Raw genomic sequence first — 15,436 nt, 5'->3', positions numbered from 1 at the left:
ACACTTTTTACAATGATGGCTAGTAAATGTTGCACACAGGCCATTCCCAATACTGATGCTTGTAATGGCAAACGATTTTCTTGAAGTTAATAGAACAACACTTTTGTATTGTAATATTTTTGTTAGTAATTTTTTATTGCAAAAATTTTATCGTTCATTAATTGTACTTTATTATCTAGTTTTGATGCACCAAAACAAGCAGATCCAAATACATTATTATTACCTAAGCATTATTTTACCAAGTCTAATGAAATATACATAAGTTGTTGAGACCCTTCCAAAATAAAAGATGCAGACATAACAAATTTACGATTCTCAGACTCCATATAAGTCTTAAACATTTAATACATCCTACCGTAGAAACAAGTCCACAAGAGTTACAAATATCCTTTAAGAAACTGACAGACATGATCAATTATTAGTAGATAAACCAGTGCAAACATGCTGCTAGTATAAAAGTATACAAACATATAAACATGATAAAATACTAGATACTTCTTAAAACCTTCACCCTCAAAATGACTTGATTATTTTAAAGATATTACCAGTACATGGTAACAAAACCCTAATAATCCGAGGTTCAGATATATTTATAGTATCTAGTGTCTAAAGTGTATATAAAAATATTTTGAGACATGGTCTATTTCATATTGCAGTTTTGCATATACTTATAAATGCAAAACATGTAAATTGAGTAGTGAATTATAACTGTTGTCAGAATTGTTTTGTTATTAATTACGTAAATGTTATATACACGAGTTTTGTTGAAGTTTGTTTTTTCTTGTAACAAATAAAACTAAATAAGGCTTGCAACATTATTAGAGCAAGTCTGAACTGAATTCCTTGAGTGTCAAAAGGAGCTTGATTCCTAAATAACCAATATGTTGACAATTCAAACCAAAGTTCCTGCTCTCGGTACTGCATATGCATGTTTATTATTTTTAATGCATGAATATAATGTTTCGTTATGGATATTTTAGCATATTGTAGTTGTTAAACATATTAAGGTATACTTAAAGGTGCACTAGCTCAGTAATTCTTTTGTTTATGGTACACTGACATCTAGCGTTGTAAATACAGCATCACGCAAGAGCAAAGGTTCTGAGTTACTGATGCCATTGTAAATATGGGCTATTTATGATTAATAAAGCAAGTAATATTCGGCTGGTTATATGATCTCAGCATGGCACTGCTGATGAATGTGCGCCCAGCACCATGTAGGAGTAAAGAAGCTTTTTCTCTAAAACTGATGTGACTACAGTCATTAATATCAAATATCATTTTAAACATATTTTTCAAAAATATGATTTAGTTCTTTGTTTAAAAGTTTAGCAATTAGCAAAATCACCGAGTGCACCTTTAAATAGAAAAGAAGTGTAACAAATGATTCCAGATTTAGGCACAAAACCTTAAATTTAAATCTTTGAAATCCTGCCTCATGGCAATAATAACTTTATTTACGCCCTATGTACACATTTATTTTTTAAATCCTGAGGTAAAATATTTTGTGATAATTTTGACACGGATACTTGAGTTTATCTGAAGTGCACTTAATGTCAAAATACCCATGAAGACACAAACAAATTCCATTATTTTCCATCCATCTTCCGTTCTGTGTACCAGATGAGAACCTCTCGCACCTTTCTACCAAGACCCAGCGCAGCCAGACCCAGAGCACTGCTCGAACCCGACACCTCCCTGGATTCTGTAGTTAATTAAAAAAAAAAACATTTAGAGTGTTTTCAGCATGGGGAATGTGTTGAATTGTTTATTGATGTTGGTAAAAATATGTTTAAGATGGACAAAATTTGTGTGCTTACCTCCATAGTAATACAGCAGAGCTACTCCTACTGCTACACTGAAACAACTGAGGTAGAATAAAGGACCTGCGCAATGCCAGACAAACATAACATAATAAAACCTCTAGGATGGCAGGTGTAGGTGTTTGTTTGTTTGTGTGTAGGTGTGGTCAAAGACAAAGGCTGACTTACTTCGGTCGTTTAGTGCATATCTTGTTGTGGGACTCGTGACTGGATCGACTGGATCACCAGACTCTACACAGAGGAATAAAACTTGGTTGTCAAACAAAAAATGCTTACAGATCTTGCTTATAAACAGGCTTGAATAAGGTTCAAAGGTACGACCACTGCAAATAAACAAAATATTTTTTTGAAACTCAAAAGAAAACTTTTGAGTTGTTATGAGTGGAAAATCAAGGATTTTCTATGAAACTGACCTCTGAGTCGGAGGCGTGTGGGTAAACTGAAGTAAACATCCTCCACGTGAAGGTGCAGCGCACAGTAAAACTCCCGACATGCCTCCTCGCCTTTCTCCTGTAGATGAGACAGCAGCTCTGCCAGCCTGATACAGGTGGGAACATCCAAATCCCTGAACTAATATTTAGGGAAATAATAAAAAAAATCATCATATTGTATACAGTGATAGACCGATATATCGGCCAGACCGATTAATTGGCCAATATTTTGCAATTATTGGCATCGGGCGATAACCGTGTTCGCTTGGCCAATTAACAGAAGTTTGAACTTTCCCTTATGTCAGTTCCAAAAGATTCCAGTAGGTTTGTCAATGGATAGTCAACACTTTTTTTTCGAGGTTTTAAAAAAATATATTGCATAAAATAAGTGTTGTTTCACTTTAGAACTTTTGTGTACATCTGATTTGCTGTTGTTAAATTGTATTATGTTAATCTGCCATTCTACTCTCTACATATCGGTATCGGCCACTGAAAAACCCATATCGGTCGACCACTAAATGTATATGATATGTACAGATGCTTCAACAAAATGTTCAACAAGACCAAAAACTTTAGCACATCCCTCACAAAAATGTACCATGGTAACTAAAGATTTACAGATATTGATTTTTAACAACCGACAGGATACCGATTAATTGTATGTTTACATGTCCGATAACCGATATGCAGAACCGATTTTTAATGTATTTTTTAAATTCATCTTTACATTACAAAAGTTAAAAATTGAGCATGGTAACTAAAGATCGACAGATATTGATTTTTTACAACCGACAGGATACCGATTAATTGTATGTTTACATATCCGATAACCGATATGCATAACCGATTTTTAATGTATTTTTTTAAATTCATCTTTACATTACAAAAGTTAAAAATTGAGCATGGTAACTAAAGATCGACAGATATTGATTTTTTACAACTGACAGGATACCGATTAATTGTATGTTTACATGTCTGATAACCGATATGCAGAACTAATTTTTAATTCATCATTACATTACAAAAGTTAAAAATTGAGCATGGTAACTAAAGATCGACAGATATTGATTTTTTACAACTGACAGGATACTGATTAATTGTATGTTTACATGTCCGATAACAGATATGCAGAACTGATTTTTAATGTAATTTTGTAATAAATTGAGCATGGTAACTAAAGATCGACAGATATTGATTTTTTACAACCGACGGGATACCGATAATTGTTATGTTTACATGTTCGATAACCGAAATGCAGAACCGATTTTTTATTTAATAATTTTTTTAAATTAATCTTTACATTACAAAAGTTAAAAATAGAGCTTACACTTGAGTAGGAAAATCTCACATGAATTTATTTATTTATTAAGAAGACCCAACTATATATATAGATAATATATATATATATATATATATAGATATATTACAACTATAATAACATATCATGTTTTTATATAATATAACAACAGCAGCAGAAGCTTTAATAATAATAATAATAGGCAAAATGAATTGAAAATGTCTGATGTTTTCAAACAGAGCACATAAATAAATGACAAGGGAGTCTACCAACTCATTACATAAATGTAATCTTCCATTTTAAACTAAAGTTTTAAAAGGTTTAGGTGTTGTTTAATAAGCTAATGGTTTGCTGGAATAAGTATACATTCAATACATACAAGTTAAAAACAGTAAATACATAACCATCGTTTCTCCTAAAATACTATAGTTCCCACAGTAAAAGCTTCCATTGTTACCAAAAAGGAATAAAAAATATGGCAGAAAGATTCTGAAAGTTACTTCAAAATGATCTCATTCATTTGTTATGAATATACAGGAGAAAAAATAGCTGTATAATTAAAATATTTGGCACATTTTGTAGGGGATTTAAGTAGATTGTTAATATTTGAAAGTAAAATAACGTGAGCAATAACTACAATGTAAAAAAAATCTGTAATTTTAACGGTTAAATCATGTAAAAATACTACAGTAAAACAATGTTAATTGGTTAATGGGAAGTTACCTTAACATATACGGTACAAAATGATAATATACTGTACTTAACATCACATTTCATATTTTATGGGAATAGTTATGTTTCTTCTTATTTTTAATATCAGTTATGTACATTGAGGTGTTGTGTAATATTTTATGTAATTTAGTTAACAGCACCTGTCACACATGCGTTTTCCAGAAAATTGACTGCAATTTTCAGGTAAGAAGTAATGTGTTGACATGACCCTTTTGAAAATACTGGTAAACTTTGCTCTGGCAATTTCCCTTAATGAGAAGTTGTATCATTACTACCTATAAATGTCCATTTTGATGGTATGTGTGAACAGCACATATGGTACATTTACCAGCAGTGTTGGTTACTTTTAAGAGAACTCGTTACAATATTGCGTTACTCCTTAAAAAAGTAACTTAATTAAAACTTTGTATGGAAAGCGTTACGTTACTTTTGCGTTATTTTTTTCTCACAGCCACTTTCTCTTCTGCTATGCTATGCATTCCATACAAATAAGCCATGCATTCCATACAAGAGACATTACAGGTAATGCTAGCAACTATACAACATGTCAAAACAACATAGTAAACAAACAGATATATAGAAAGTAGTCTTCACTTCATATTTATATTAAAGAATCAATAACATGAATATGCATGATTCCATCAACATTGCAGCCAATATGAATAATGAAGAATAACCTCAAAGCAGCAAAGTCCAACACTTGAACCTGCATCATCGCGGGAATGATCACGGAAGATCCACTGAGAACAGATAGGCTACTAATAGCTGAATGGATGAACGTGCTTCAGGTACAAGATCATCACAAGTTTAATACTGACTGCAGTCTCACAATCTCAATCAATTAATCTCTGAAATCCTCTTCCCAAGCAGTGCAGAATGATAATAGCAAAATTATTTTTGTCACAAAATAACAGAATACTTAAAGTAAATGAATACAGATGCAACAGCACGACACGTTACGAAAATAATGGGACTTTACAGCTCTCAAAAGATTAAACTCAGCGAAACAAACTGCACAGAGTGCCTTCAATGTTGTATAATGCGATAAAACCCTCTTAAAGAGACAGTAACCATTTTGCCTTTGTCATGAACATTTACATTCCAAGTAAAAGAAAAGTACAAATGTGTTATTTTTAGTCTTTTATTTCACTGTTTTCATTGTAAAATGGCACGTTTTTGAATGGCATGTAAAAAAGTAAAAACAATCACTGAACTTTAATTGTTTCACTGGATCTGTTGCTATTTTAATTATCTAAAATACAAAGCACTGACCATTTAAAGTGTGAGCCTGTACATCTTGAAAGAGTTATAAACATTTACAGTTCTATAGTGTTATTATGTTTAATCTATGTCTTAAGAAGCGATATGATAGGTGTGGGTGAGAAACAGATCAATATTTAAGTTTTTTTTTTTACTATAAATTCTCCTCCCTGCCCAGTAGGGGGCGATATGCTTATGTAAATCACCAAAAACAGAAGAAGAACTCTAAAGAGAGAAGAGTGCTTATGAAAGTGAAAGTGGAGATTTATAGTAAAAAATGACTTAATTATTGATCTGTTTCTCACCGCTTCTCATTTACTTGCATTGAATGGACCAACAGTTCTTCTAAACAGCTTCATTCATGTTCTGCAAAAGAAAGTCATACACAACTGGGATTGCATGAGGGTGAGGAAATGATCAAATATCCCTTTAACATTCACTTATTTTTACAACACATACAATGATGTCTTATGGCAAAGTGAAAATCTTAGTGAATGCCGTATGTGGTATAATGACATGGAGAGCTTAAATAAATTTCAAGTAATCACATATATTGCATATTTTTGCTGTGATCTTGTTTTATTGTTATCATCTTCACCTCCAACCCCCCTTTTGGGTGTGGGCTGACTTGGACATGACATCCCGGGCTGAATATAAATCCCACTCCGGCCCTGGAAGTCAGGATAAAATTCAGTGGGGAATGCCAGTCTAACATGTTCAAGGAATAAGTCTGATGAATAAATAAATATTTTTCACTGAAGACATCTCAGTGCACGCTTGTTTTGAGTTGATCCACGGTGAGTACGGATGCCACAACTTCAAAGGCGCATTTTGATACAACTTGGTAGTTAATGCTACCAAAATGTCATAAAAATGGTTTGTTTCATGAATCAAACTAATTGTTTATTATAAAACAAAAATGTAGAATCTTTTTAGAAACTAAGACATTTTCTCTGCGTACACAATCGATGTAGAAAGATGACTTAAGCTGCATAAGTCAGTGAATTGAGCGAGTATTTCACCCCGTGTATCATGTTGTGTCCAGTGGAAGACTAGTCAAATCATCAAATCACTTTTATTGTCACACAACCATATACACAAGTGCAATAGTGTGTGAAATTCTTGGGTGCAGTTCCGAGCAACATAGTAGTCGTGACAATTTACAATAAACATCAGATTTATAACACAATTTAAAATCTAATATACACATAATTACACAACACAATATACAAATAATAACATACAATGTACTGTATACAATACACATAATATAGAATACACATTATACAATAAAAAAGTATATATAGTATATATAAAATGTTCAGTAGGCTGTATTGTACTGTATTGACAGAATATAATATAATAATAATATAATTTATGACAGTCCGGTGTGAGATATAAGAGTAAGAGTAATAAACTGCAGTGCTGATGTATTTTGATTGTGGGAGATCAAGAGTTCAGAAGTCTGATTGCTTGGGGGAAGAAGCTATCATGAAGTCGGCTGGTGCAGGTCCTGATGCTGCGATACCGCCTGCCTGACGGTAGCAGTGAGAACAGCCCATGGCTCGGGTGGCTGGAGTCTCTGATGATCCTCCGAGCTTTTTTCACACTCCGCCTGGTATATATGTCCTGGAGGGAGGGAAGCTCACCTCCGATGATGTGTCTGGCAGTTCGCACCACCCTTTGCAGTGCTTTGCGGTTGTGGGCGGTGCTATTGCCGTACCAGGCGGAGATGCAGCCAGTCAGGATGCTCTCTACAGTGCAAGTGTAGAACCGTGTGAGGATGTGGCGGTTCATTCCAAACTTCCTCAGCCGTCTCAGGAAGAAGAGGCGCTGATGAGCCTTCTTCACAACGGCTTCAGTGTGGATGGACCATGTGAGTTCCTCAGCGATGTGGACACCCAGGAACTTGAAGCTGCTGACTCTCTCCACTGGTGCTCCATTGATGGTGATGGGGCTGTGTTCTCTATCTCTTCTCCTGAAGTCCACCACAAGCTCATTTGTCTTACTGACGTTGAGGGAGAGGTTGTGCTCCTGACACCAGTGTGTCAGAGTGTGCACCTCCTCTCTGTAGGCTGTTTCATCATTGTCAGTGATCAGACCTACCACCATCGTATCATCAGCAAACTTAATGATGGCATTGGAGCTGTGTGTTGCCACACAGTCATGTGTGTACAGGGAATACAGGAGTGGGCTGAGAACACAGCCCTGTGGGGCTCCAGTGTTGAGAGTCAGTGATGAGGAGATGTTGCAGCCCATTCTAACCACCTGGCATCAGCTTGACAGGAAGTCCAGGATCCAGCTGCACAGCGAGCTGTTTAAGCCCAGAGCCCGGAGTTTCTCATCAAGCTTGGAGGGCACTATAGTGTTGAATGCTGAGCTGTAGTCTACAAACAACATTCTCACATAAGTGTTCTTTTTTTCCAGGTGGGAGAGAGCAGTGTGTATTGTAGATGCAATGGCATCATCACTGGATCGGTTGTTGCGGTAAGCAAACTGCAATGGGTCTAGTGATGGAGGCAGCACTGAGCAGATGTAATCTCTGATTAGTCTCTCAAAGCATTTGCTGATGATGGGGGTCAGAGCAACAGGACGCCAGTCATTTAAGCAAGTGATTTTGGATTGCTTTGGAACAGGCACAATGGTGGACATTTTAAAGCTTGTGGGGACTACAGACAAAGAGAGGGAAAGGTTGAAAATGTCTGTAAAAACACCAGCCAGTTGGTTTGCACACGATCTGATGACGTGGCCCGGAATGCCATCTGGACCCGCGGCTTTACGGATATTCACCCGTCGGAAGGATCGTGTTACATCTGCTACAGAGACGGAGATTGAACTAACCTCTGTAGCTTCGGCCGCGAGAGCTCTCTCCGCAAGGGCGGTGTTATTTCCCTCGAAATGAGCATAAAAAGTATTTAGCTCATCCGGGAGAGAGGCAGCGGTGTTCACGGCGGAGTTTTTATGTCCGTGATGATATTAATTCCCTGCCACATGCTTCTAGAGTTGGTGGTGTTGAACTGTCCTTCAATCTTGCTCCTGTACTGGCTTGTTTATGCTCCTCCGCATTCCCGGAATTAAAAGCGGAGGTCCGCACATTAAGTGCCGTGCGAACGTCGCTATTAATCCAAGGTTTCTGGTTCGGGTAGATCCGTATTGTTCTGGTCGGAACGACGTCCTCTACGCACTTTCTGATGAAATACGTTACGCTATCAGCGTTAAGCTCGATGTCGTCATCAGAGGCGGACCGGAACATCTCCCAGTCCGTGTGATCAAAACAGTCTTGTAGTGTCCAGTCTGATTGGTCTGACCAGCACTGGATCGTTCTGAGTGTGGGTGCTTCCTGTTTCAGTTTCTGCCTGTAAGCGGGCAGAAGCAGAATGGAAAAGTGGTCTGATTTGCCAAACGGTGGGCAGGGGAAGGATTTGTAGCCGTCCCGGAATGGAAAGTAGCAATGGTCCAAAACCCGGTCACCTCGTGTGTTAAAACTAACGTGTTGGTGGTATTTTGGTGCGACTGATTTGAAACTGGCCTTATTAAAGTCCCCGGTCACAATGAACGCGGCCTCAGGGTGCGCGGTTTCCTGCTTGCTTATAATCCCATACAGTTCCTTGAGTGCCCGGTCTGTGTCGGCTTGTGGCGGGATGTTCACAGCAGTGATAATGACCGCTGTGAATTCCCTCGGTAGCCAGAATGGTCGACACAGAAGCATGAGAAATTCCATATCAGGAGAGCAGAAAGACTTGATAGAATGTACAGTCCTCTGATCACACCAGGATTTGTTGATCATAAAACATACACCACCACCTCTGCTTTTATCTGAGAGGTCTTTCGCTCTGTCCGCTCGGTGCACGGAGAACCCCGCGGGTTCAATGGCTGAATCTGGAATCTCAGCAGACATCCAAGTCTCCGTAAGGCAGATAATGCAGCAGTCCCTCGTCTCTCGTTGGAAAGAGATCCACGCTCTCAGCTCGCAGAGCTTGTCGTCCAGAGACTGAACATTTGCCAGTAGAATACTGGGTAGCGGGGGTCGATTTGCACGACGTCTTACTCTGATGAGAACGCCGGCTCTGTTTCCCCTTTTCCTTTTGCGTTTTCGCGGCCGGGTTGCCCAGACAAAGGGCTCCGCTGGTGTGGTAAACAGCGGGTCGGCATTGAGGAATTTGAAGTCCGGTTTACGGTGTGTAATTGCAGAACCAATGTCTAAAAGTGTTTGTCTGTCGTAGACAATAAGGCAGACAACATCCAAGACAAAAAACTTAAGAACTGTAAACAAAACAAACAAAACACTACAATGTTGTGTCGGAGCTCGCAACGCAGAAGCCATACTCGGCGCCATTTTGAGATAAAAAGTCTAATAATCCCTCTGCCTAAACGCGTTTACTGATTTTTTAATGCAGTGTGTATTAACACATAAATCAATCACGTTTCACTCAACCGAATGTTGACTGCATATTACGCTAAAACACGCAATTTTCACTGCTTGTATAGCTGATGCACATATGCATTAGCGAGTTTACAGGCGATGTCTGTATCTAAAAGTTCATTGGCTCTTTTACCTGCAAGATGGCACTTCCTTTCTACATTCATTGACTGTTGGGTGCTAGAGCTTCTTGGTTGGGCATTCCAATTTCTCCCATTCATTTAAATAGAAGTGACTCATCTCTGCTAAACAGTCTCTGGCCTAACACTCTACTCTAGAACTACAATGTCCATCATGCACTACATCTCCTCCCTGAAGTTTGCACACTTATACTCCTGATTTCTCACAATACAGGGAAAGTAGAGGTGTACAAAAGCAACGTGTTTCTTTATTTGAAAAGTAAATAAAAGATATTATGGTCTAAAATAAAAGAATATCGCGTTACTTGTTACTTGAAATATTGATCTGATTACGTAACACGCATTACTTGTAACTCGCTACCCCCAACACTGTTTACCAATAAAGGCATCCTAACAATTTCCTTGTAATTTACCTGGTTGCATGTGTGAAAGGGGCTAATATTTATTGTGGGGCTGTCAATTGATTAAAATATGTAATCGAATTAATTTCATGGTATGCCGAATAATTAAATCGCAATTAATCACATACATAAATAATTGCAGAGAAAGCCCCTCAAATAACAATAATTCAATATATAATGATTAAATTATTATAAATAGTTATATTTAAATTTTAAATAAAATATAATAAAAAAATAATACAAATAATTAAAATGCATTACATTATGTTGGCACACAAGTAAAGCATTAAAAATACAATACAAAAAGTGGCTTTAGAATGCAATATATAATTTTTTTCATATTATTGAACATATGCCTATAATTACAGACTTGGAAACAACTGAGAAATGTACTTTATACCTCTAATGATAATTTCATGTATATATAGTAATTATACATAGTTGTTAAATTCTGTTCATTCACAGAATGCGACATCCACAACAGGCAATTAGGCAAAGAAATGTGTGATGCAGCGGTTTCCTTCAAGATCAAATCACTTTTAATTTTTTCGGGCAACATGAAATGGTGTAGTTCTAAAAATTTACTGTGAGAAATGCTTTGGCCTTTAGTTTCATGAAAAAATTATCAGAACAAAATTAACCGGATATAACTGGTTACCAGCATTTAAAAAAGACGTTTTCACACCGGAACAATTGAAAATCACTTTGTTCCGGTTTTCAGTTACGTTCTGCTAAGAAAAAAAATGTGTTTTCGGTTTTTGTTTCTTGAACCGTTTCCAGTCCTTGCTAGTAAATGTGCATAGTGAACCATAAGCTTAGAACCATGTGATATTTTACTTTGTTTAGAAAACCCATATACATCAGAATACGAGAAATATGTTTTTAATCCGTTAATTATTTTAGCAAAATGTTTTATTCACAAAGCTAGTCACTCAGAAAAAGCCTTTATATAATACATTTTGCAACACTGATCTTAGAATTTATATTTAAACCTTTTCAAATATGAAAAAACAGAACCCTAAACTTTTAAAGCTTTTCAAATTCATGTAATTGCCTTTTTATTAATTTAAATTTTTTTGTGCTTTGTATCTTCTAATTTGTTGTATTGCCAAACTACTTGTATTTTTTATTTTTCTACATATTGCCATTGCTGCAAATGCGAATAAAAACTTGGAGAGAGAAAAAAGTTAGCTGCGTCATAAAGGTTTCCACCCCTACAGTCACGCAACTCATTTTCTGCCCTTTTTTAAAATAATGTGGGACATGTGCAAAACATTGTGGGTGACTGATGGCCATGAATGATACACCCAATGCATCTTCCAAATATGGCAAACGAAGGCTGCGAAACGAGGCTGCCTTCCAAGTGTCCTCACAACTGAGACGGCCTTCGACAGTGCTTGATGACGTGGCAGCCGAGATATCCAGCCCTGATCCAGCCTAAGGAGGCTGCAGGCTTCCGATTGAGAAACACTTTCTCTGTCTAAGCTCTGCGTTGCTTATACAGTGAGTTTCACTTACTGCCCCCTGGAGAAAATAGCTGGTACTCCAAACTTGAATTAAGATCGGGGACATGATTAATTGCGTTAATTTTTTTACATAATTAATTGCACCGAATTAACGCTTTAAATCAACAGCCCTAGTTTATTGCATTATTTTAGTGTCACGTGTGTTACCCTGATGGTGTTTTGTGTTTGAGTGAGTGACACTGTGCACTCTCTCTACATGTGTATTAACTGTTGCTCCTGGAAGGGCCACTTTTGATGAACTTTGGGTCATCATGTGGCCTTTCTTAGTTACTGCAGTGATTAACAATACATTTTTCTGAAGAGAAACGCAGAGTTTAATCTACCTTATTTTTCAGCAAAACTAAGGCGCTGCCATTATCAACCTTGAATGTAGACCACTTCCGGTATAAGCCACTTCCAGCTATTTTAGCTATACAAAAATACAACATTATGCTGCTTTATATTACAGGCTGGCAATAAATGTCGACATATTACTATCATTAATTAAGATTTTCATAAACTTATAAATGAAATCAGGCGTTGACAGGACAGTCCTCCACAAACTTTACACTACCAGCAGAGAGGAGAAAGCTGCCGGGAAAATGCTTGTTTCATCTTGGCAAAATAATAAACGCATTTTACTCTCCGTACTTGTCAGAGAGCATTTTCTCTTTCTTAGCAGTGCATAGTAAATAGACACGCAGATCACACATTCAGCATGGCTTATGAATCATCACCTTTTGGAAATAAATAAGTAAAGTCATCACTGGAGGTTATGCAGGTACATATGAACAGAGGTTTACATGGAGACAAGAAAGACTGCTTCGTCACAATCTCGGTAAAGAAAAAAGCAGATTTTATTACTGTTTCTTCAATACAACAACACACAGCAACAAGTGAATGATTTACTTACTCTTACTATAAATGCTGACGTTAGAAAATTATCCGACATTGGCACATAATTCTGCTGTACATCCTGTGGTTGTGTAGTAGTTTATAAGCCCATATGACTAAATTCTGGTATTATAACCTTCTAGTTATTTACACGGCGGCTAATGATAGTGGAACTTTCTCACATTCGCCAGAAATGCAGCCGCTGCTTACTTCCGCATTGCAAAATAAGGTGAACTGTAAAAATGTCTGTAATTTTAATGGAAAAAAGACTGTAGAAATGCTACAGAAATAAAACGCTAATTGATTAACGAGTATTAACTGTAAAATATACAGAAAATGTTTTTTTTATGTATATATTTTAAGACAATACTGTAGTTTTTACAATAAAATGTTGTAAAACATTTGACATTTTTTTAGATGTAAAAACTATGATTTTCCTGTATGAAGTTAAAAAAAATTTTACAGTAAATTATTGTTAAAATTACAGTAAAAAACAATAATTGGGCATTCCCACAATTCCCTGTGTGACCCATCACATTTTGTTATATTTTATGGGAATAGTTATGTTTCTTCTTATTTTTAATATCAGTTACATACACTGGGGTGTTTTTGTTATATTTGATGTAGTTTAGTTCATGTTTACTGTATTATTTAAATTTCACATGTGTTACCCTGATGATGTTTAGTGTTTGGGTGAGTGACACTGAGCACTGTCTCCACATGTTTATTGGTCAATGCTCCTGGAAGAGCCACTATTGGTGAACTTCATGTCATCATGTGCTCTTCTGTAATTATTACAGTGATTAACAATACACTATAGAATAAAAAGCAGATTTTATATCAAGTTTGACACTTTTTTTTTACTGTAAATTTAAAAAAAAAAAAACTTTTTTTTTTTTTTTTTTACCGTTTTAAACTGTAAAATGTATAGGTTGTTCTGTAAAGTTGTTTACATTTTTACTGTATTTTTTACATAATTATTCTGGCAACCACAGCTGCCAGTTTTCTTTTTTCTTTTTTTTTTTTGGTAAAAACAACAGGATTTTTTTTTACAGTGTGGATAGTTTCTAAAGGTTATTATATAAAGTTTCTAACATTTAATAATATAAACGGTAGTGAACCATTAAAAATACAGGCATCAAAATTACAAAGCCTGAAACATGATCACCCTATTTTTAAGGTACATATCTGGCAACCACAACTGCCGGTATTTTACCGTAAATTTAACGGCATTTCTTTCTTTTCTTTATTTTTTTACACAGTGTATCATTTTTATAGACAAAGCTCCAAGTACAGCACTTGCCTAGAAAATACTGTCAGTTTGTCTGAAATGCGTAACTATTACCTTGGTGGCCTCCTTGTCAGTCAGGATCTGTGGGTAGATTCTGTTGAGCTGCAGAATGAGTTTATCCACCAGCTCTGTGTCCAGACGCCGGTCCGATTTCAAGAACCGGCTGTCTATCCGCAGCTGTTCAAGGAAGCTCTCTGTCATTTAAGGAGCAAAGATGTTTAAAGACCATTTATGACATTTTATACTCTACCATACATGTTACACGGGTTATAAAGTTTGTTTGGGAATATTAGAAGTTAATTCATGTAAACAAAGTAAACGCAATTACATTATGCCTTCATAAATGTAGTGTGTATTTCGGCCAGAAGGTGGGGCCACCTCATGAATATTACGAGCAGAAACACAGGAAATTCAGCACCGTCAAACATTCTCTGAGGTAAAATAAGGGTTATTCGCCACCATTTGGGCATTTATGTTGTTAAATAATATTTAAATGGTTATAAATAATATATATATATATATATATATATTTTTTTTTTTACCAGAGTAGATTGGGACACCATAACAGAGCGAAACTACTGGAGTAACAAAAATAAAAATTGTCGAAGAAACTCATGCTAAGCAAGCAATAATGATCTTTTGCATAATAAAGAGTTAATAAAATACTTCTAAAGCCAGATAACCTTTACTGTAACTTTTGGATCTGGGTTTTTGAGTAACAGTGTCTGTGACATTGCACAGTTGTAGCTTCTTTTCACAATTGTATTTTAAAGCTTCTCTGTTTTTCATCGCGATTCCACACCGCTTGAAAACATGGATAAACGATCAACTTTTATAGTTCATATTTATACCTCTGTTCAAACAGCAGTTAGCAAATGTAAGTTTGACTGACCTCCCATTCTGATGTCTCCTCTGCTGTCTTTTGTTTGGAAACGCCCATAACATTGTTTATGGAGGGGAGGAGTCTGCGAATAACCGGAAATGTAAGGATAGTGAAAAAGCAGCGACTTTCCCCGTCTGAAACGGTATTTTTCCGGATTATGAAATTCGATATCCTTGGAATCGGAGATAAAACAACTGATTGAACATTTCACATGGAGAGCAGTGAGAGCACAGTCCTGCAGCGTGACATGCTATACGAAATCTAAACATGTTAAATATTAATATATTTCTAATATCAAATTTATATAATTAGTTTATAAAAAAGTACCCGTATTGAGAAGGTGATGCTTTAAAATGCTT

General features: G+C 36.2%; 1 protein-coding gene across 1 annotated transcript; it reads right to left on the bottom strand.

Annotated features, from left to right (window-relative positions):
• Positions 1 to 327: 327 nt before the first annotated feature.
• Positions 328 to 15,141, bottom strand: LOC127426109 (caspase recruitment domain-containing protein 19-like). Its single transcript, XM_051672638.1, has 6 exons — positions 15,087 to 15,141; positions 14,249 to 14,388; positions 2,237 to 2,393; positions 1,992 to 2,054; positions 1,821 to 1,886; positions 328 to 1,705 (listed from the first exon to the last, which is right to left on the bottom strand). The coding sequence occupies exons 1-6, from the start codon at positions 15,091 to 15,093 to the stop codon at positions 1,590 to 1,592; spliced, it is 549 nt and encodes a 182-aa protein (XP_051528598.1). The 5' UTR covers positions 15,094 to 15,141; the 3' UTR covers positions 328 to 1,589.
• Positions 15,142 to 15,436: the final 295 nt, after the last annotated feature.

The sequence above is a fragment of the Myxocyprinus asiaticus genome, chromosome 35, assembly GCF_019703515.2.
Source record: "Myxocyprinus asiaticus isolate MX2 ecotype Aquarium Trade chromosome 35, UBuf_Myxa_2, whole genome shotgun sequence".
Lineage (NCBI taxonomy): Eukaryota > Metazoa > Chordata > Actinopteri > Cypriniformes > Catostomidae > Myxocyprinus > Myxocyprinus asiaticus.
Note: the sequence above shows the minus strand (reverse complement) of the source record. Positions and strands in the feature narration are given on the sequence as shown.